Source organism: Osmia lignaria, chromosome 11 (genome assembly GCF_051020975.1).
Source record: "Osmia lignaria lignaria isolate PbOS001 chromosome 11, iyOsmLign1, whole genome shotgun sequence".
NCBI lineage: Eukaryota > Metazoa > Arthropoda > Insecta > Hymenoptera > Megachilidae > Osmia > Osmia lignaria.
The window spans coordinates 3331942-3354975 of NC_135042.1; the positions used below are offsets into that span (position 1 = coordinate 3331942).

Genomic DNA, 23034 nt, shown 5'->3' on the forward strand with positions numbered 1-23034 from the left:
GTATCCCCACTGGCCAAAGCACTCATCTGAAAGCATAAAAATCACGATTCTTGAACGATATATATTTTCTCTCAATTTGTTGTAGTTAATATGCTAATACATAGGATAATTCAAAAATATGCATGCAAAACTATATGGGAATAACTACACCATAAAACACGGTAAAACACATGCAAATACATCCCAAAACATTCGAAGATCAAAACCATAGAACACTATAAAATATTTGCAAAATTATAGTAAAACACATAGGGTACCAATCCATAAAACCTACTAATAAATCCGTATAAATATGCTAAAACACAAAGGCTACTACTCCATAAAACCCGCTATTAAATCCGTATAAATATGCCCAAACACATAGGGTACCACTCCATAAAACCCACTAATAAATCCGTAAATATATGCCAAAGCACGAAGGAAACCACACCATAAAACACAATAAAGCACATGCAGGTACATGGGGTACCACACCACACAGCACACTAATGCACTTGTATAAAAATGTCAGAACACATGGGTGACCACACCATAAGTGGCATTAATATATCCGTATAAATATTCCAAAACATGGGAAACACTATAGGAAACACCATAGGCACACACAGTAACACTTGTGGTAACACTGATAAATCCATGCACGAATATCCATAGTGTCAACCCTTACCGGTATATGTTTGACAGCTCGACCCACATCCTTCGGCGGTCGCGATAAGACTGATTAGATTTGAACTCTCTACAGGTCGCGCGCGTACCGGCGCGCGGCGCGCGCAATCAAGCATGACGTTCCGCTTCACCGGTTCCGCAGATTTAACTATTTCTATCTGATATTTGTTAATATTTGTTTAATTATTATTTTATATTTTACAATTGTTTATTAATCAAATTATTGTTATATATATTTAAATTGTTTATTTCTTTACATTTCCGCGTGGGTATATTGCAAAATTTTGTTTAATTATTCTATTAAAAATTATTTAATTATTATTTTTAATTTTACAATTGTTTATTAATCAAACGAACGAACTGCGCCTTACAGAATGAACGAGAAATTAAATTTCTGGTCTGTTTTACCTTGTTGACGTCTTTCGCGAGTGAACAATCAACGAAATTACGTTTTCAAATTACTTTTACCTGGAGACTTGTACATCATCCCTTGGGTGCTCGTTTTATTCTATCCGACCCAAAGAATATCAGTCTGGTCCCTATTTGGACATACGATTCACAGAAATGTTTATATTACAAATAAATCAATGTAGGTGAGTCCGATCCGCCATTTTCTTGACCGTTGACAGACAGCAATTTCAATATTTTATAAGTTTTTTACGATTTGGATAATATAAGGACCAGACAAATATTCTTTAGAACCTCCTGAACACGTCCCTCAAATTTTTTTACATTAATGTTTAGAAATGAGGACGTAATTTGAAAACTCACGTCTAGGGATTTCTCTAGGGACTGTCGGTAAAGTTTTCGACGCTCGCCTGTAAAATGTGAAAAACCCTAGAAAACGCTCGGATGACCCAACCCTGATCTCGGCTTACTTCAGCAGGCCGAAGATCACTATGGTCTCTTTTAGTAATTTTTTGTATGTTATATTGGTGGTCTTGTACCAATAAGTTTAATAACTATATTTAAGTTTTCAATTATTGCTCTAATTTTGGTTTAAAAAAATCTTTTCCTTCGTTTAAAGTCGTTAACTAAAGCATTTACATTTAAAATACAAATTTTTATATAAAATCTAAAAAAGTACGCCATTACTATAACCTAATAATTAAAAATATTGTATTACATTTAAGAAACTTATGCTGTTACAAAACAGGTCTTTATTTTACGACAATGGTTAATAAGATTATATATTTAAAAGGTTTCTGCAGCAGCAACTGTATATATATATGTCATAAAATCAATTCTATAACTTAATTTAATAGATAGTTGACTTCTAATGAGCAATTTTTGATTTGACATTTCAAACTATGATATTGCATTTAGTTTCTACAATCTGATGATATACAATTTAAATCAGAAATTTAATTATTATGAAAATAAATTGTAAGGATGAATTACGATTAATTTTAATGCGTACTACGTAGAAATAGTTGATCTTTATATTACTGTCAATAATTTATAATATATTCTTTCTCATTACAGATATGGTATTTCAGAAAGTATTTTTTTTTATGCATTTATGATGCATTTATGAGTTAGATAGCTTCTTGTGTATAGAATATAGGCACACTTGCCGATTGATTACGTCACTTCCAGGCGTGGTACGGTACAATGTGTGATATACGTGTGTTACTGAAAATGGCCGTATACGTAGGAGTCCGTCTAGTTTACTAATTTCACAAAACTTTCTATGTTTCATCTAATACTCCAGAGTGATTGTTAAATTTTTGAAAAATACATACAGTTTGTGAAATTGTGTAAAAGAAACAGTTTAATGGATTGTCGGTGGTTATAAACCGAGACGAAGTGTGCCCATTTCGTTAACGGTGGATCATTAAAAGAGAAGGTAAGCAGAGAATGTGTCTACAGATTTTTTTTTGAAAATCATGTTTTTTAAAGAAAGAAGCTATACAAAGTTTTTATTTGAATGTTGATTTAATGACGCATTGGTATGATTACGTCGTATCGTTAAAAATAAAACACTGTTTTATGATTTATCGTATCTCGTCTCAAAAGAAACACATCGGCTTTGGCAGGCCACAGACTACATTGATGACTTCACGAAATGACTTTTATCGGTGGATTTGAAATATTTATCTACTTATCGTGTTCTTTATTATGATTTTTACGTTTAAATACATAGATAATTCTGGTTTGATTTTACTGTAATTAATTCTATCTTTGGTACAATTCCAATTCATAGAGGACGGGGAAAGTGTATTTACAAAACGATGGCGGACAGATACGGCTGTAGATTACTTGTCAAAATTATGTCAACCTCGTGATTCCCAAGTTTTGACATTTTCAACAAATTTTCTGTATTACAGTTTATCATACGAGAAATTCGTCCATATCATTTTGTTTAAAAAATTGCAGATTTTATTTGTTAGTGATATTTATTATTGAACTTATCTTTTTGTCATCTAATACTTTTATCCCAAGTCTTTTATCTCGAACTGATGTATTTTATTAAATGATAATGCTTAAACTGCCAGTATCATGCTGATGTAATATGTGTATATATGTATAATAATTACATTTCATTGTATTTAGTTTAATGTATATAGTACTACGTGTTATTTCCATGTTTTAAAATGTTCTAGATGATTTATTTCAATTTTTATTTATACTTTCTTTTATTTCAGCTTTGTTACAATAAGTGAAAATAGAAGACTATTAATAATGGGCTTTCTTATTTATGTGTACAGTACTATTTATTTAAACAATGTACCTATCAATTAGTGAGTATCAATTATAAATTATCAAGATGCGGGAGAGATTTGGTATAATCCCCTGGTGTCAAACGGGGATTTAAAGAAAATATTTTACTTGGAATATTTTCTATTGTATTAAAAAATACATTGAAATAATGGAAAATATACAAGATCATAGTTAAGAGAAAAGATGAATTTATGCATCTTATGATTGTTTTATATAACAATGAATTATTTGATTACTGCATGAGATTTATGTTTAAGTGCAGTATTAAAATAGATTTTTGTAGTTAATAATAAGTACTATAGAGTCTTATAACATAATGTAATAAAAGCATAGCTTTTATACACGCGAACGTATATCAAATAAGTATTACAAAAATGTCATTCTTATCAAATCTGAAGAAAGCGTTCCACTTTGGTGGTAACGATGCAAAGAAAAAGAAGTTGTATAATAATATTAAAATGGATTGTGACCCAGAGGAATTCTGGGAAATGATCGGTGAATTAGGAGATGGTGCATTTGGCAAAGTTTACAAGGTAAATGTTCAGTTCAGAAAATTCTTAACTGGTTAAAAGTAATTGCTTACTAAAAGAGCATTGTATTTTTCAGGCACAGCATAGGCAAACTCATCAACTTGCTGCTGCAAAAATGTGTGCATTAGAGGGAGAAGATGATCTTAGTGATTTTATGATTGAAATAGATATTTTATCAGAATGTAAACATCCAAATGTTGTTGAATTACATGAAGCATATTTTATTGAGGGCAAACTATGGGTATGTTTATCAACTGTACAATACTTATAAATTTAATAGGAAATGATATTAATTTAAAATTTTGATAAATTTGCAGATGTTAATAGAATATTGTGACGGCGGTGCTGTTGATTCCATAATGGTTGAATTACAAAAAGCTTTAACTGAACCACAAATAGCCTATATATGTCATCACATGACCAAAGGTCTTGCATTTTTACATAAATCTAAAGTTATTCACAGGGATTTAAAGGCAGGAAATGTTTTATTAACAATGGCTGGAGGAGTAAAATTAGGTAGTTTTCAATTTTAGAGTTTTAAAATATACTGTACTGTATGTGAAATGGAACGAAATTAATATGTTTTAAAATTTATAGCTGATTTTGGAGTGTCTGCAAAAAATAAACATACCTTACAAAAACATGATACATTTATTGGTACACCATATTGGATGGCCCCGGAAGTGGTATTGTGTGAAACATTTAGAGATAATCCATATGATTTTAAAGTGAGTAATATGTCTTTAAACAGTAAGCTTTACCCGTCGTTTCGTACAATTCACAAGCATAAAAATGTATGTTCCTTTTTTACATAGGTAGACATTTGGTCACTTGGTATAACCTTAATAGAATTTGCACAAATGGAACCACCAAATCATGAAATGTCACCGATGCGTGTACTCCTTAAAATACAGAAAAGTGATCCACCGAAACTTGATCAACCTGGTAGATGGAGCAAAGATTTTAATGACTTTATTGCCAAGGCTCTTATAAAGGATCCAACATCGCGACCTACGGCTGATGAATTGTTAAAACATCCATTCATAAATCGGAATTTGGATTCAAAACCGATTAGGGATTTGCTACTAGAGTACAAAGCCGATGTTGTCGAAGAGGAATTGGTTGATGAAGAAGCAGAGGTAGACTACTTGTTTCGATTAACTATAATAATTATTATAGTATTTGCCATACTATTTTCTTGGTTTTTTAATTTTCACCAATAAATAAGAAAGTACACTAACGAAGTGTATAAACATAAAATGTTGTATAAACGAATCATTTCAATTATGTACTTACTTGAAAGTTATTATAAGAATGTCAAAATGTTACGAGGGTTGCGCGCTTCGTTATAAATGTTTTTAATTCATAGCAATGTATAAAGCTTTAAAAACAGAGTTAACATGTATATACATTGTTACACGCTTTCGTTTTGATAGAAGGCTAAAAAGGCGAAAAAACACAGAGAACTGTATCAGCGGATTGGTAAGCTGCTTTTGAATGAAATATGTAAATTGAATTGTATAATTTATCGATCGTTTTTAAACAACTGATCATTGAAGAATATTTATTTGTATTCAGAAAATTGGTAATGCTTATGATAAAATACTTGTACAAATTCCATGAATTATTAACGTATTTCATCCCATTATCATGAAACACACAATTAGATATGTATTTATGCATGATAAATATGTATACAATCTTAAGAAGATCCGCATGTGACACTTTAAAACTATGCTTTCTTTTTTCATTTGCAAAATTAATACATTAAAATTGTTTCAACTTAAGAAAAATATATACTTCAATTATCTTATTTATTATTATAAGAAGAAAAAACAATATTCCTTGTTCTTCGATTATAATATTTAATCTAACGATATCCTAATAAATATGTTGTAATTTAAATAATTTGGCTGTGCATGCGGCTCTCCTGGGCCTCGCCAGCCCCATCATCCCTGCGTTTGTCAGGTCAGTAGCTTATGCAATAAGTGTTGTCTAATTTGATGGTATTTTTATTACTATAATTCTTTGCTATGTCTTTTTTTTATTTCTACACCTGCAATGCATAAGCTATTTTCAGCACATTGATACAATTATATTAACTTGTATCGATTCATGTAAATGTATTTTAGTTATTAATTTTATTCTCATCTTATTACTTTACGTCCACATCGAGTAATGTTATTCTTATTTCATACTATCCTAAGATTCGATAAACTACGTACATGTATCATATAAGTCATTAGGAAATTTCTTTTTTTTTTGTCTAAATCTGAATGTTGTAAATTACGGAATGAAACACGTATAAATTGTGTAGTTATACGAATAAAATATAAATAAACTTTTCAGGAGCAACGCACGTCTCAGCTTCCACTGGAGCTAGATCAACTCGGAGATGACTCTGCGTCTATGCGCAGTGACGCTGATGTTAAGAGTAGGTATTATAAATACCAGGATAATAATATTTGTACGTTTCCTTTATCGTTCTTTTTCTGTTTTAGTTTCTGAAAAAGAAAATCTTGTTGCATCATCTGTGTCTGGCAAAAAAGAAGAAAGCCATAAACGAGAAATTAATAGAGATGGTGAAAAAGATGACAGGAACAAGAAATTACGTAAAGCAGAATCTAAAGACAACATACCTATTTCTGTTGAAAAGAAACAAGTACTTAATCTGACTCGGTTACTCTTAATCAATGTAATGGATAGCTATAACATTGGTATTTCATTTTCAGGCACCGAAACCACCTAGTACAAATGAAACGAATGAACGTAGGGTATCTCGAGAAAAAGGTCCTGCGCCTCCTCCCCCGCTTCTGCGTCAGAACAGCAAAAGCGAAGACAAGGAAAATCATTTGAAAATTGTCGATAAGCAAAGCGATACGGATGCGTTAGACGAGTGCAAAATTATTGATAAACAACAGCGAGACAAAATTGAATTGTCGCCGAGCGACGAAACGATAGACAGGAGGGAAGAAACAAACGTAGAAACGTCTTCCGAAAAGCCAAACGTATTGGGTAGTTTAGAAAAGATAGCAACGGAGAATAATCAACGAGAAAAGAATAATTTAGATAACGCGAAGAAGATCGATGTTAGACAAAAGTCGGTCGATGACAAGGTAAATTCATCTTTGAAACCACATTTAATGATAGAAGAGAAGAGGAAATCCGCGCCAGTTAAATCCGAAGGGTCAGAAGATTGGATGAAACCGGTATTCAACAAACAATCCTCTTTAGAAGAGAACAACAGGTATTTATTTATCTATATTGATCTTACTATGAATATATTATACTAATTCAATTTACTAATTAATTTCAGAGCTGACAAGAAAACAGGAATCGACGAACGAGTCGATAAACAGGGTTCACCGGATGAGAATTACAAGAGTTTACAAGAGAAACGAAAATCCGTCGAGGATAAGTTGAATGCTGTTTTAGAGAAGCGATTTTCTATGGATGCTGAAATGCGGTTGGGTGTATCATCCATGGAAATGTTACCACATCGAGAAATTCCAAAGGCGACCTCATCTGAGAAGAATATTATTAAGGCTTGTTCCACGGAGAACGTTAAAATCGATTATGGAACGAGTAAAACGGAATCAGTCGTTAAAAGTCATAGCGAAGGGTCTTCTAGGTACGACTCGTTGGAAAATTTCTCGGATGAATCCGAGGGAAAACAAGAGAAGAAGAAATGGTTAAACAAAGAGCGCAATTACGAGAATACCTCGAACAACGAGAGTCCGAACAGCGAGAAGAAAGGTTCGTCGGTGAATGTATCGGTAATTACATCGACACCCATCAGAAGCAGAAGTACTTCGAGAAGAGGAAGCGGTGATAACGTAGTTGTCATAACCGGTAAGAGATCAATGCTACTTAGCCATTTTAAACCTTCGTGGTAATAAATAAAATAATAAAATTTTTAGGTAAATCCGACCAGGAGATACGTCCGAACACGTCAACCGTTCGGATCACAGCGGACAGTCCAGATTTATCAAACAGTTTGGCGAGTAACGTGAGTCAAGTGACGGTGGTAACGACCCATCCTCCGGTACTCGTCGACGCTGTATCCCCGGTGCCCCTTTCGTGCCGTCCATCTCCAACGTCGGAGGTGGTGATCGTTGCGAATGAATTGAACAAGACGCAGGTGAACGAAAGCTCAACCGACGACGACGGATTTCCTAGTCTGGATAGTTTAGAGTACACGCCTCAAGAGCAACCGATAATTCTAACCGACGTTTCTAAAAGAGTCGGCAAGAAATTGGACGAGTCCGAGGTTCTGATTGTGAGTCCGATCGTAGACGAATTACAGGATACTAGTCATGTTTCAGTCGTAACCGTTGGCGACGACAAGGAACAAGTGAAAGATTCGTCGGTACTTAATCCTGATCCTTTGCGAACGTCTTCCAGCCAGGTCGACGCGAACACGGTCGAAAGGACGAGCACGAAGAGCGACAGCGGTGATGAAATAACTAAAATGATAGTCGCTGGAACGACTGTCGAATCGGCGGACGGCGAGGAAATGGAGAGAAGTTCGAAGAAGATGAACGGTATGATAAAGAACGACAAGTCCTCTGTTGGTCGCGTCGACGAGAAGGGAATTAAAACGACTAAGCAGCAGAAACAGGAGATCGGTAAAGGATACAAGGAGAAACGAGTATCCCCGGATAGTTTCGAGGGATCAAGGTCTCAGAGCGAGTCTGGTTCTACGAGGTCGCACACGCCGAGCAAAAGTATAGATCGTTCGGACGCGGAGTCGATTTCCACGACGATCAGCCAGGACAGCAGAGAATCAAGCAAGGAAAATCACTTGAGTCAGAGTCAGTCGACGGAAGTGGAAGAGGAAGTGGTATTGCGACGAAAACCGGACTATAATCGGGACATACCGCGACAGACGAGAACGAGAGAGGAAACGGCTATGATGAATCTGAAGAAAAAGACAAGGAAACGAACGAGGAAGTTCGAGATCGACGGTGTGGTAGTTACCACGACCACGTCGAAGGTAATTTATGGCGACGACGAGAACGGCAAGGTGTACGACGATCAAATCTTCAGGAAGCAAGAGTTGAGAGAATTAAAGATGTTACAAAAGATGGAACAGAAACAATTCCAGGACCTGTCGCAGAAGGCACAGTTTAACAAGGATCAACAGGAGAAACGTTTCGAGCAAGAAAGGCAGCTTCTCGAACGAAACGCCGAAACGGACTTGGAAAGTCTTGCCCGGCAACAGAGACAGCAAATCGAACGAGCCGAGGCGCAACAAGAAGCTGACCTAAGGCTGGCCTCGAAAAAGATTCGTAGCGAGCAAGAGAGAGAATTGAAACAGTTTCGGGAAGGTTTGAAGCAGGAGTTGAGATTGCTGAAACAAGAGGTGGATTTGATGCCAAAAGACAAGAGGAAAAGCGCGTTTAAGATACGTAAAGAGAAACTCGAGGCGGAACACGAGGAAAGGGAGAAGCACTTTTTGGATAAGCTGAACGAGAGTCACGAATTATCGTTGCGAAGGCTGTCCGACAGTCATCGCGAAAAGATAGCTCTGATGGAAAGGCAATTCTTGCAGCAAAAGCAACAGCTGATGAGAGCCCGAGAGGCGGCGATTTGGGAGCAAGAGGAACGACATATCCACGAGAAGCAACAACTGTTGAAGAAGCAGCTGAAGGATATTTTCTTCTTGCAAAGACACCAAATGTTGATCCGTCACGAGAAGGAGTTAGAACAGATGAAGAGGATGAATCAACGGAAAGAGGAGGAGCTGATAAAACGACAGACGGTGGAGCGTAGAAATCTACCGAAAAGGATTCGTAACGAGATGAAGGCTCGCGAGATGATGTTCCGCGAGTCGATGAGGATCTCGATGTCGTCGGTGATAGCCCCGGATCCGGATGCCGAGAGGGAGAAATTGAAAAAATTCCAAGAGAACGAGAAAAAGCGATACAGGGCGGAACAACAGAGATTCGAATTGAAGCATTCGCGACAACTGGAGGAGGTAAGGGCTCAAAGCGATGCAACTATTAAAGAATTGGAACAATTGCAGAACGAGAAGCGAAAGATGCTGATGGAGCATGAAACGTCGAAGCTGAAGGAACTGGAAGAGGCGTACGGCAAAGAGCTTCGCGAATGGAAAGCACAACTGAAGCCCAGAAAGCAGGTGAATAGAATCTATTTTTACACCTTTTCTTTGCTTCTCTGCATTGCATCGGACGCAGTTTTTTTATTCCCCTTTTTCTTTGTTTCTTTTTTCTTACATATTCTCATTCTGTTTTAATCAATTTTTGGTTTTTTATTTTGTTTCTACACGATACACAGGGTATTAAGAAAATGATTTTTTTTTTTGTTAACACCCTGTACTCGAAGCAATGGAACGATTACTTTCTAATAGTTTCTAATATCTGGAGAACTTATCCTTTGCGTTATAGTTGACGATTATGTGTGCAGGTAACTGTTTCCTTAAAAATACCAATGACCAATGACCAGAGCGGATAGCGATACGAATCAATCGCGATTGTTAAGTTAAAAAAAAAAAAATGATAAGGGAAAAGACAGACAGAGTCATACTGAAATAAGATCTTAATGTACTTGTTATAGAAGTTAGAAGCTGAGCTGACGGGTGAAATGGAAGCATTGGAAGCTCGCTACCGCGACTATTTGCCTTCGCCTCTTAGTGGTCTCTCTCCTCCTATAGACTATTCTCACTTTAATTTCGATGGCTGGAAGAAGTCGCCGCGTTTGCCACGCTCCACTCCCACGTCCCCGTCTCCGTTCACCATTCCAAGGGTGTCATTGAGAGTCGCCAGTTCGGACACCAGTTCCGTAAATGGCGTCTTTCCACGAAGTCACTCAAAACCGGACCTAGTGCCATCTCCTTCTCGTAGATAGTCTATCCATTTTCAAACGTCTTAGATGTGTCTCCTATCATTCGAGTTTTTCCTCCCCTCCCCCTATTTTGTTTGTTTGTTCAGGCAAGCTTTGAAATGAAAAAAAAAAAGAGATAGAGCTCTTCTTCGTTAAGTAAGATTTATGATTATTTTTCTGTCACTTTCTTTTCTATTATTTTTTATTTCAAAGCTCTTCATGTTGAATTGTGTTTGATGGCATTCAAGCGTAACAAACCCGCTTTACTCACTGTTGCTTCTTCCTTATTTAGTCATATTGTATTCTTTAAATGCTCTGTATACATTGCATTACCATACATGTGTATACATACATAAATGTACACGTATATGCAAGTCTAATATATATATATATATATATTTTTTTTTTTTATGTAACCAAGGAGTATATAATATATTGTTTTGGGCTTACACGGAATAACATTTAAGACAGTAACAATATATTATAGGTAATTTGTTAATTTGTAACATTCTACTAAGGATAGTCGTAATTGTTTTTTTTTTTTTTTTTGGGAAAGAAGAATCTGGCAAGTATATGTATATGTGTATATAAAATATACGATCCGTAAAGGATATAGGAGCTTGTTGTTAGCTGTTGAATCGAGTGGTAGAGTTTCTGTAAACGTTTGAATACAGCATCGAAAATCGTCTGCAATGTTACAGTTACGATGTTGCAGGTTTATCCACGTCCACGTACATGTACGGAAGAGCGAACGTAAAGTTTCCATCGAGGATGGAAATAAAGAAGCCAAAGCAACATAGGATCCCGTCTAATTGACAATCGATTTGAGAAGTTTTTTCGTTGCTGTATAAATAACGCTATAACAAGACGGTTGGTACGCAAAGTATTATCGAATGATTGTACGTAATCCTAAGTTGCTTTCTGCCATCGTTGATGGCACTTTACGGTAGACTCTTTTTCTTTAATTAGTCACTTTTTGTTCGTTGTAATTTGTCGATAACAACACGTGTAATCGTCGCGTCCCGACAGCAACAGCTTCTACTTAAACGGTCAGATGAAACGATAACAGGGTGAATAGGAGGTGGTAATTGTTATGGGTATAGCGAAAACGTAATGGTAAATGCTTTGAACATATCAGGGGTTATTCTTGTATAAATGTTTCCAATTGTGTACGTTAGATCTCGTGTCGTTGATACCCTATACGTGTTCTTACATATATATCCCTATAAGATACCTAAGAAACACAGTTTGTCGGGAAAGAGATTCCACGACTGGATATCAGAACGATCTACTAGGTAATGAACCAGGTCAGTTGAACAAAAGGTCTGTTGATGCGAATAACGATAAATAAAAAAATAGAGCAGAAACGTTGAAAATTTTTCATTCTTTTGATTTGAGAATTCTTCAGCAAGAAACAACCATACGATATTGTCAGTATTGATCTCTACATAGGATGATGGATCATTTTCTGAAATGTTTTTCATTTTCCTTTGCAGAAGCTGGAAGAGCAGTTCGCTTTGCAATTAGAGGAACAAGAGGCGATATACGGGCCAAGCGCTATACCGTTGTGCTTGCCCGCAGATCTTCCTGATTTGACACACCACACGGCTGGCTCGACTCGCAGTTCACTTTCCTCGGTGAGCGAAGGATAATTTGTCTGTTGTTTCATTCGAAACTACAGACGTGTCAAGAGATGTCGAGGTAACTGAAAAACCGAGCTTCCATGGATGCGTACTACGAGTGTCGGAAAAGATTAAACTAGCAAATGGGACGTAATTGTTCGAAGATTGATAGAGCGTGTTTTCTTTAAAAGAGATTACAATGGAACGATCATCGAATAGAATTTCCGTCTACGATACAGTATAGTATACACTGTAGAATAATATAGATTGGAAAGTTAGAAAGTTGGTCTCGTTCATTTCGATGTACGGTATAAATAATACCAATAGGTGATTGTTCGACTCGCTTTCTCAAGAGATACATGTTTCGTACGATAAGTACGAATCGTTATATACAAATGTAATTAATTTCTGACGATATTTGTCGAAAATATACCTGGTACAATCTATAGAATCCGCCCGATGATCAGAATTCGAAATGATAAGTAGACCTCTTTTGTACATCTCTTCTACACGGATGTATCAAACTAGGAATCGAATCATCGTTAATTCGAGGATAATTCAACGTTCTATCGAGGATGATATGCACGCGGTGGTTTTATTTAGCATGTTCGTAGAACGCCATACAAGGATATTACAAAATCAGGAGTTTAAAGCTTACAAGTTAGGTAGTATTTGCTTGATCGAGCGAAAAATGTAACGAAGGTGTGATGGACCACCGATCCGTTCGTAGTCGTAGTTTGGTTCTGCTAATTAATGACTTGCTTGCTTTCATGCGACATGAAAACGAATAATTATTTTATCGTATTGCTAATTTTATATACACAAAGGCTATTTTACAATAGCATTTTATAACTCTTATTTTGCGACATACGTTCACTAAACACTTTTGCTCGGTAATCGCGAATAATACGTGGCTTGTAAGTTTAATAATTAGGCTGTTCAACGGGTCATGCTAAATTTTCACCGATAGATTGTTTTCTTTATCGAGATACGAATATATATATATATATATATTTTAGTAAATAAATGTTCAATACTATGAATCAAAGGTTTACGCCAAATATACATATATACAATGTATGGTTGTTTACCGCGTGTTCAGATACATGTAGAAATCGACGGCAATGTTACGTGCATTCGAAACGAACACGTGTGGCTAACGTAGATGTAAAGAACCAACCATATTTGTATAAAATTATAATCTTGTTCTCATTTTTCTTTTTTCTCACTGTTGTACATTAAAACTTTTGTATTCTTCTCTACTCTCGTCGATTTATCCGCCAGCGTGCTTATACGATACGATACGAACGAGGAGTTTTGTACATACATAGTACAGACATAGAGGAAATCAGAGCGAAGCGTTTCATATATTTTGAATATTCTACTGAATCGTACGAAAACAGAGCGTTAACCACGAGTCTTTGAAAGTAGCTTGTCCGGTTTCTTTTGAAACGAAGCTTCCAAACTCGAGGGAAATTTGACGTACCTTTTTATATTCAATTTTCGCTCGAGTTTTTTTTTTGCGATTGGGATACACTAGAGGAATATCGTAAATTGTATTCGATGAGAGAGAAAAGTGGACGTTTGCCAAAGCGTATGTAAATACATATGTGTATGTATACATACTTATACAGGGTTTTTCATAACATGTCTTTTCTTATTTAACATTCATTCTAATCCATGGCATATTAATGCCTTATCGAGGAGATGATTTGAACCGTTTCATTTATTAAAATAAACCCGAGAGATAGGGGTCTGTTAAAATATGTTCAACATGTTATGAAACATCTCGTATACACATATATTCTTGAAACGTTAGGATTTTGAGTATACATATAAGAGAAACGTAGGAGGCACGATGAAATGAAGAGTCTTAATACTGCCGTTTAATCGAAATCGCGTCAGACGCAACAATTGTTCAAAAGTATTCGTCGATTGTGCCCCCTTAGATCTGTTAGTAAAACGACGAAGAGAAGTATAGTTGACAGCCGAGTCGTGGGTGGTAGTAACGAAAAAAAAAGAAAAAAAAAAAAAAAATTCGAGCGTATAAATTTCGATGAAATTTTACATAGATTTAATGAATCGTAAAATTTTAGTATGCGCGAAATGTCGCCGAAGACAATTCTTCGCAATAGCCTTACTACTACAGTTTTAGCAAGTTGATCGCGTGCGTTACATATATTCGATCAAAGATATTTATACTACGACGAATAGAGCGTGAAGTGATGTAATATATAGTCGAAAGAAAGATACTTGTCGACGAGTCGAATCGATCGCATTACGATTGATTCGAGTAGTCAACGTGTTAGCATTATGTATTATTTCTTTCTTTCGTTGTCTATTGTTTTGCCCTCGAGTATACCCTCGAGCATTCTTAATCATTGTTCGTACAGTATTTAAACGCGAAACTGTTTCCCCTTTTCTTTTTTTCTTCTTTTCTTCTTTTTTTTTGTTATGATAGTATTCCATTTGTATCGATTGCAAGAATTTCGATTTTCGTCTGTACGTTTAACACTGAATCGTATCTCGACGCGTAGGCGCATACTTATATATATATATGTATATGAAAGATCAATAGACTGAGCGCGTATAAAAGTGGAGAATCGAGAAATGAGATTATATTGTTGATCTATTCGTTGGGATGAAATGTTTAAAGTTGATGATATTTGGATAAGAGGTTTTTATGATTTTGCTAAACTGGCATTCGTCAAATGAAATCTGATGATTTATCGAGATAGTCCTTTCGTTCGCTGTCGTTATCAGCAATTGTAGAAATACTTTGTCAGGTGTTTGTTAATATCTGTTTGAATTTCTCTTGATCAGAAATAATTCTGTTCTTTAACGTTGGTCGCTAGAAAAGGAAAGAAACCATAGAATCGACGTGTATCATAAAGCTATTCTTTTTCCTGTGGAAACAGGAAGCAAAGAAATTCTCGTTTATGATTTGTAGAAAGCGTTTTCCCCTTTTCGTACCTTAATATGCGTGTCCGATCGATGTTGCGCGACAATGTATTTGTTCGTCTTAGATCGAGTTTATTTTACATAGGTATATTTATATTACGAGTTAAGCGTTAAGTTGTTTATCGATAATCGCCTCCGTTAATGATCTTTAGAAAGAGAGAAGGACCGTTGTTTTTTACGATTGGAAGAAAAACTTGTGAAATCGAATGGGTGGGAAACGCGCGGTTGTTCGAAGCGGAATCCTGATCGCTTCCAATTTGTTAGGGAAACTTAATTAGAAAAGCGAACGTAAAAAAAAAAAAAAATAAATTAAATGATATAGTTGTTAATGATAATCCACGCGTTTCCAGAGTCGAGGATTCGAGCACATCAATTTTGTACATAATTCTATTGATAAACGAAAGGAATGAACCTGCGAACGTAGGTTCTGTATTATGAATTCTATTTTTTTTCGTCTTTTTAACGCTTCGAAAACGATGACAGACGCGAAACGAGGATACTCTTTGGAAGAATGGTCGATGATTTGTATTATTTTTGTTTGTTTGGAGAAGATACCGTTTTGTAAGAAAAGTGAAATTGATCGATTTTATAGAATACAGTCTTCTACCTAGAATTAACATTCGTGGAAATAGATGAAACATTAGCCGCAAGTATCGAGTTGTTTGCAATGAATTCCGTGCATTTTGTGTGGTGTGCAGTGCTCGCGGATGGCATTTACATACACTGTAATACCGAATGTTATCAAGAAAAAAGAAGAGAGATAATTTTTTATACCGTAACTCTCGCTTGGTTGGTACGATGTCGACTGAGTAACTATACATAGATATAGATACATGCCGCTGTAACATAGACTCTTTATAATTAATTGCTCAGTACTAGCTATAAAATAAATTCAATACCAATTTATTAATATAGTCCGTAAGGCTAATGTCACGATTATTTACATGGTAATGTTATCAAGAAATAATACAATAAATATTTTACTTCTACCATTGGAACAATTTATTTGCAAGGTTCCGATCGTTTGCGTTTGTGAATCGTAAAAATCTTATCAGTGATATGTAACACTTATCAAAACGTGTATATGTACAATAGCAAAGTTGCGACGCTATTGGGTGCGATAAGCTTGTGGTTCCTTATTTTTTCCGTTTTCAAACGAAATACATTTCTCCTTTGTCCTTTTTCATCTTCTTCAAATTCATTCATCTATTCTTGTCAAAGCATATAAAATGATAGGGAAGCAAAGGAAAGGTGTAGTTTTGTTAGAGTTATATCATCTGATAGTACTAAGAACATCGTTGTTTAAACTTGTTGTACAGTAAGTGACGAATAACTAACGAATAACGATTCGAGGAAAATTACCTCGTATTTTGATTCTAAAGTTAATACTCAAAGTTTTATTAATAATGTATAAACAAATTTCTCTTCTTTATTCATCAATGTAAATATAGTTTTTAAAAAATATTTCTATATTGCGCAGGTTAAAATCGAATCGTAACATATATGTAGAACGTAACAGTTTATATAATTGTATGTAATTTACTGTGCATAGAAACGTTTATTATTCGATGTCACAAGACTGACCTTTTATCATAACGTTTGTTATAATGTCAAAAGGTTTTTGTGTCAACTTATGAACACTTTGTAAATTGTATTTCCATCTTTGAACTTCGAAGTACGAGGTGCGTCATATGCGTCGAATGGATCGACCGATTGTTTATCGCTCGCTAATTTATTTTGACGCTTCATCGTTAAGCTTTTGATTGTAATCTTTTTACAGATACGTTTGCTTAGGAAGTCAATTTGTACGATTTTTTATGTATGTATAGGTTAAAACATACAAATGACAGAATCAAGGAGGAAAAGAAAAGTGTGCGTAGTGGGGGCCGGTGCAGCGGGTCTTTGCGCAGCTAAACACTTGGCGGAAAATTCAAATTTCGAGATAAAAGTTTACGAACAAACAAACGACGTTGGTGGTACATGGGTGTACAAAGAAGTAACCGGAGTCGATGAGAATGGTTTGCCTGTTCACTCGAGCATGTACCGGGATCTCAGGTTTTACTTTACACCACAATTCAATATTAAAAGATCGAAACAATGACAAATAAAATTGTTTCAAATTGCAGTACTTAAAATAATTACATGTTAGAATTTTTACTTTCATCGTAGAACTAATTTACCGGGGAAGATAATGAATTTTCCTGACTACGTAAAAATGAAGGCCGAGGAACCTTGTTGCGTGACACACCAAGAAGTTCGAAATTATTTACAAAATTACGCTGAACATTTTGGCTTGCTTAAACATATTCAGGTAAATTATTATGCCACGTTAAAATCTTTCGCTATTTGATCGAAAACAATTTTTTAGTTTGGTACAAAGGTAGAACATGTTCGTCTAAAAGTCTCATCCGAAGGTGAAGAAACGTGGGTTGTACGAGTGAGAACTATAAAAACGAACGAGAAGAAAGAGCTCGTATTTAACGCCATAATGATTTGTAACGGGTAGGTTTCAGTTCTCCTCTACTCCTGGTACATATAATCGACGAGGAATAAAAATCTTCTGTTTACCTTTGTACATAAACCAGACACTACTTCGATCCTTACATACCACCGATACCAGGCATCGACACTTTCCCAGGAACGATAATACACAGTCATTCGTACAGGAAACCAGAAGATTTTTCCGGGAAGACTGTCTTAATTTTAGGTGCAGGTGCCTCTGGGACCGATATTGGAATCGACTTGGCTAAACACATAGTCCGGGTCTATCTCAGTCACAATAACGAAAGGTATCATAGAAGTGGTGTCTAAATAAGAAATAAAAATATTTTCATTTTTAATATTACGTAGGTTGACAAGCGTTTTGCCATCGAACGTAATTCAAGTGATGGGTGTGGAAAGAATAGAAGGAGAAAAAATTTACTTAAAGGATCAAAGTTTCGTCACAGCGGATGCGTTTATGTTTTGTACCGGATATCGATACAATTTTCCATTCTTGGATGAAAGTTGTGGCATAAAAGTGGAGGACAATTACGTGACTCCTCTGTATAAACATTTAATTAATATCGATCATACGACGATGTGTATAGTTGGAATACCGACTATTGTTATTCCATTTCCCATGTTTCACGCGCAAGTAACGATTACTATATTTACTATGAGTATATTTGTACAAGTAGAGGACCATAACATTGTTTAATGGAATATCGATCCCTCAGGTGCAATACTTCCTCGCGGTGTTAGAAAACAGGGCAAGTTTACCGGCAAGATCGATCATGTTGGAAGACTCGAAGTTAAAAGAGCAGAAAAAAAGTCACGCGCATAGGTTGATGGATAAACAATGGGAATACAACGATTCGTTGGCCGATTCCGGTGGATTCGATCGTTTGCCAAAGTTTTATAAAATCGGATATAAAATGTGGTCAGTTCAGAGGAAAGTTAATTTGTTGAACTACAAGAAGGCTAGATTCGTGATATCCGAAGATGGAGAAACTGTTGAATTTGAAGTAGCAAATTAAAGCGTAAAGGTAGTTTTAAAACTGAATTTTTAAAAATGAAATAAAATTGCCAATTTTATTGGGTACATTGAAGATATTAAAACGACGCGTTGCAGATCAATTAAGAGTTGGTAATTTTATTTTTAATCCAATCTACCAGATGCCTGACGTCTGTATAGACACCAGGTGAGTGTGATAGACCGCATTCAGCACCCCATGATGTTATACCGATCACGGTAAAATTGTTAACTAACGGGCCACCCGAGTCACCCTATAGGAATAAATAGCAAATAATATGTAATAACAAGAAATTAGAATTTGCTCGTGGACTTACCTTACAGGCATCTTTCCCTCCTTGCTTAAATCCGTAACACACTTGATACGACGTTACCTCGAATCTGTTCTCGTACTCTTTTACACAGTCATCCCAACTTACTTTTGGTACCATAACGTATTGAAGATGTTCGGACAGTAGCGGATTCTCGTTCTAAAATTTTATAATTTTCAAAAATTCTAGATTTTATATTTGATCGTTTAAAAGGATAACTTTTTGCGATCTTACTATAAAGTAGCCCCAACCAGAAATTAAACCCCATTTGGTGTCGAAAAGTTCAGGATTCTCTGGTAGTCTTATCGGTTGTGTATTATTGTTAAATTCAAATGGTGGATTTACTTTGAACACCGCAATGTCGTACTTGTTAGTGCTCTCGTCGTATTTTTCGTGATAAGAAAGTAACGTTACGTTGTGGACCACCCCCTCAATGTCGTAATAGTTGGATCCAGAACGAGTGCTTACCGATAGGCTAGGGTCGTTGATGATTCTGTAACAATGAAATAAAGATTAAAAAAAAAAATGAAATTCGCGCTGATAAAAAAAAAAAAAAAAAATATTGTTGCTTACGGAATAACGCAATGAGCAGCCGTTAGTCCCCATTCTTTATCGATAATAGCAGCGCCGCATGCGTGATTATCGTTAATCATTAACGACAACTGTTGCGAATAATTTTTTTTATTACATGCTATTAAACTTGTCTTGTATTATCTTGTTACAGCGAGTTTTGAAAATTCAAATAACAAAGATCGATACTTGCCATGTACGGTACTTCTGTAATATCGATAGGTGCTCCATCGACGATTCGATCTACCGAAGACTGTCCTAGTCCACCCGTTCCCACTGAACATAGTCGGAAGCAACGTTTAAAAAAAAGTCGTTTGAAGAAGAAGATATACTCACGTCGTAGCAACAAAAGAAGAATGCCACAGTAGGGTAAGTTATCCATAGTGAAAGTGCCTCTACTCGCGAATGTTAGTTTTCGTAAAGTGAAGTTTAAGTACCGATTGCGTAATTTATGCTTGCTGTTATCGATGAATCGAATGGTTCGAAAGTAATTATTCGAAAGTAACTATACAATAATTATACCATTTGCGCACGTTTCGTATCGTTATCGTCACTGTGCGCGATGGAACTACATTATTGTCGGTTTGACAAACTCGAAACGTAATTGTTCGTAAACTTGACATTTCGATAAAGATTTACGTACGATCACGTGAGCATGTCGAAACGTGTACTTATGTGAATTTGCGAGCAACAGAGGGAAGGATAATTCGAAAGTTAGCTATAATTCGTGCGATAAAGTTGAACGACCTCTCGAGAGGCAAAGGAACCGGGCATGGGTAACTGCAGAGCTTTAAAAAGCATGATTTTAGCCAATCACTTTACGAAACAATAGCTGGCATCAGTTCAGACCGAAGTGATCCGTTGGTTCGTTGGTCCGTCAGTTCGGCGGTCCAGCGGACCGCGATCCGGTGGTCCGCCGTCTAGCGAGCTGATTGGTCGAGGGGTGACGGAGCAGTAGCGTCGCGCCGAAACAACCCTCAGTCTGAAACTTACCGCGTTCGGGTGTGTGTCTTCTCTCTGTTCTCGTGTCCTTGCGTGATTACATATTTACCGCATACGTCTTTTCTCGTGGTGTTTCGTCTTCTCGTTCTCATCAGTTATCTCTGTCGTGTACCTCGCAGTGCAGATTCCACTTGGACTGAAGGCTAAAGGCCGGAGAAATTTGTGGACCAGCCAACGGAACCAGAAGCGAGCTAGAATCTAAAGCGGTAACACGTTACCAGAGTGCATCGTTTCGGTGAGTCTTTTGATCATTTGCCAAAAACATTCGCAAATGACATAACGCGAGTATACGAAACACTTGTGCTCGACAACGGTCGCTTTTGTCTCAATGGCTGCTGCAAAATTTTGCATCTTGACGTTTGCAAGAAACTACGTTGCGATTTTTACGAAATTTCGGGCTCGTTTTGACAGTGGAACGTTTCTCGTTTCACGCTTTTCGAATAAACACGCGATCTTCGAGCACAAATGTTTTTTTACGAAGTAGCAAGTTGATTCGACGGTATAGAAAATCGATCGTCGAACGAAAAATCGTCACTTTTTATGTCATCTAGTTACCTAGCGTCATTGACTTCGAGCTCGATCGATCAATTATCGACGTGAAAGATTTTCAAGGAGCTTTTGTCGGTGCTAGGGAAATTTCTAATTCAAACCTATTGGTAACCATTCGTATACCCGAATTACCTTAGAACCTTAAACAACGCGATAAGCAAAAGGCATTATCGACTCGTTGCTCGAATTAAATAGGTGCAATTATAATACGATTTTTTCTCTATTTAGAATATCCTCTTACCTACTCTCACGCGAAAACATTTGTCACGAATTAACCGGTTCACCAGCTGGTGAATCGAGCGATGGTAGCGACGGTGGTGGTGTTGGGATATATAATAACGAGAACGTTTCTTCCGCTCGGATAAGCGAAACGATGAAGCGATCGTACCGTACTCGAATCTACTCGAATCGCTTCGAAAATATTCCGAGTATTCCTGGCTACGCTTCACTATTTTTCCACGCGATTTATTGTCACAGCGCAAATTGACTAACCCCTGTGTCTTTTAATTAATCAACTAAATTAACTTTTATCCGCGGCCTTTGAATATAGAGAGTCGAACAAATGGGAAGGAAGAGTAAATAAAATCGGAACGAAGGACGGACAACACACTGTTTATTTGCATATTTTTCATAAGTTATTCGTTCCAGGAGACGCTCGATCCGGCACGCTTCGCTTTCTTCATATTATTATTAAGCACGTACGCGGTTAATTACATTTTCAAAGACGAGCCTTTCAGCGAATCGTTGATGTTTCTGCCTGCATGCATATTCATTTATGCAACGCGACGTGTATTATAACGTGCTTGTCATCAGCATAATTCAGAAGCGATCCGCTTTCAGGCTACTGAAATTATTGATTAATCGCATTGATCGATGCAAATCGGGATGATCGTTTCTAGTACCCATTTGTACGAAACTATTATTTTACTTAAACGTGGTCGAGTCGAGATGACATAGAATAAAAAGATGAGATTGTCGCGAGGGGGATGAAGGCAGGAGGGTAATAGAAATAATATTTCGAGTAGACAAGTCCGGATAGGGGTGGGAGGTACGGGTTGCCAGCAGTCGAGGTCAAAAGTTCACGCGTTCTCCTAGTGACCATAACGTTTGCGATTCTCGCATTGCCGAAAGAAAGGTAGGTTAAACAAGACCCGTGTTTCGTTTCTTGCACTTTCGAAACGGCAAAAACCTTGCCACTTTCCGGTTAATACCAGGTTTACCCTTAATTAAACCACGAAAGAAGAAAAACGAATTCAATCAAACCAAGGTATGAAACTTTTACACTGGTACGGAAGAAAGGCAATTTACGAGATTGCACCCTGTACAGGACGCCATAGAGTCTCCGTATCAGAAATATCCCTTAGCGAGCTCCTTTTTATCTTTTTTTTTTTTTTAAATGTCACGCTGTCGTATCGACTTTATAAATATCAGGTCGACCGGTCTATAAATATTGAGAGTCTTCTATAAATATCGATTGAAACCGTGTACGCGAGAATTTATTATGTTCAACGACCGATAGGGTTACTGAAATTTCTCTTAAGAAAGTACTTTCTTTTCACGAATTTTGTTGAAAAAGAGGGGGAAGAGATAGAGGGTCATTTTTACGCTCTCGTTCTTGACGATTTAAGACCGCCGAGGAATTCGTCGATCGAGGTAAACAAATCGCTTCCTCGCAGGATAATCGCACGAGTGACCTCGATCGGATCGTCCTCGTTTACTCGATTCGATCGTTAGTTCCT

General features: G+C 36.5%; 4 protein-coding genes and 1 long non-coding RNA gene across 20 annotated transcripts in view; 4 read left to right on the top strand and 1 right to left on the bottom strand.

The window, feature by feature from the left end:
• Window positions 1–2251: 2251 nt before the first annotated feature.
• Slik (Sterile20-like kinase) lies at window positions 2252–11313 on the top strand. 4 transcript variants are annotated; one of them, XM_034337676.2, is made up of 12 exons: window positions 2252–2515; window positions 3315–3923; window positions 3997–4161; window positions 4238–4436; window positions 4518–4648; window positions 4736–5059; window positions 6270–6354; window positions 6422–6582; window positions 6653–7167; window positions 7237–7772; window positions 7841–10062; window positions 10500–11313. In XM_034337676.2, the coding sequence occupies exons 2-12, from the start codon at window positions 3765–3767 to the stop codon at window positions 10788–10790; spliced, it is 4788 nt and encodes a 1595-aa protein (XP_034193567.2). In that variant the 5' UTR covers window positions 2252–2515; window positions 3315–3764; the 3' UTR covers window positions 10791–11313. The 4 variants fall into 4 exon arrangements, with proteins under 4 accessions (XP_034193567.2, XP_034193569.2, XP_034193573.2 ...); XM_034337678.2 differs by lacking the exon at window positions 10500–11313 and adding an exon at window positions 10331–10432; XM_034337682.2 differs by having other exon boundaries at window positions 2253–2515; window positions 10479–10593.
• A 154-nt stretch (window positions 11314–11467) lies between these two features.
• On the top strand, window positions 11468–15663 carry LOC143305792 (uncharacterized). The gene is made up of 2 exons (XR_013062941.1): window positions 11468–12073; window positions 12263–15663. It is a non-coding gene; the product is annotated as an uncharacterized LOC143305792 (long non-coding RNA).
• A 143-nt stretch (window positions 15664–15806) lies between these two features.
• On the top strand, window positions 15807–18867 carry LOC117610392 (uncharacterized). The gene is made up of 6 exons (XM_034337716.2): window positions 15807–17404; window positions 17519–17660; window positions 17718–17851; window positions 17935–18138; window positions 18200–18485; window positions 18568–18867. Exons 1-6 carry the CDS (start codon window positions 17193–17195, stop codon window positions 18865–18867), a joined length of 1278 nt encoding a protein of 425 aa, XP_034193607.2. The 5' UTR covers window positions 15807–17192.
• Window positions 18868–18967: 100 nt separating this feature from the next.
• Window positions 18968–20142, bottom strand: LOC117610398 (trypsin-5). The gene is made up of 5 exons (XM_034337734.2): window positions 19938–20142; window positions 19748–19836; window positions 19409–19667; window positions 19181–19333; window positions 18968–19117 (listed from the first exon to the last, which is right to left on the bottom strand). The coding sequence occupies exons 1-5, from the start codon at window positions 20124–20126 to the stop codon at window positions 18968–18970; spliced, it is 840 nt and encodes a 279-aa protein (XP_034193625.1). The 5' UTR covers window positions 20127–20142.
• Window positions 20143–20870: 728 nt separating this feature from the next.
• pHCl-1 (pH-sensitive chloride channel 1) overlaps window positions 20871–23034 on the top strand; it is a 45144-nt gene continuing 42980 nt past the window's right edge. For all 13 annotated transcript variants that reach the window (XM_076690768.1, XM_076690762.1, XM_076690764.1 and 10 more), the window contains exon 1: window positions 20871–20981. The gene's annotated coding sequence lies outside the window, so the exon portion shown is untranslated. The remainder of the gene's footprint in view (window positions 20982–23034) is intronic.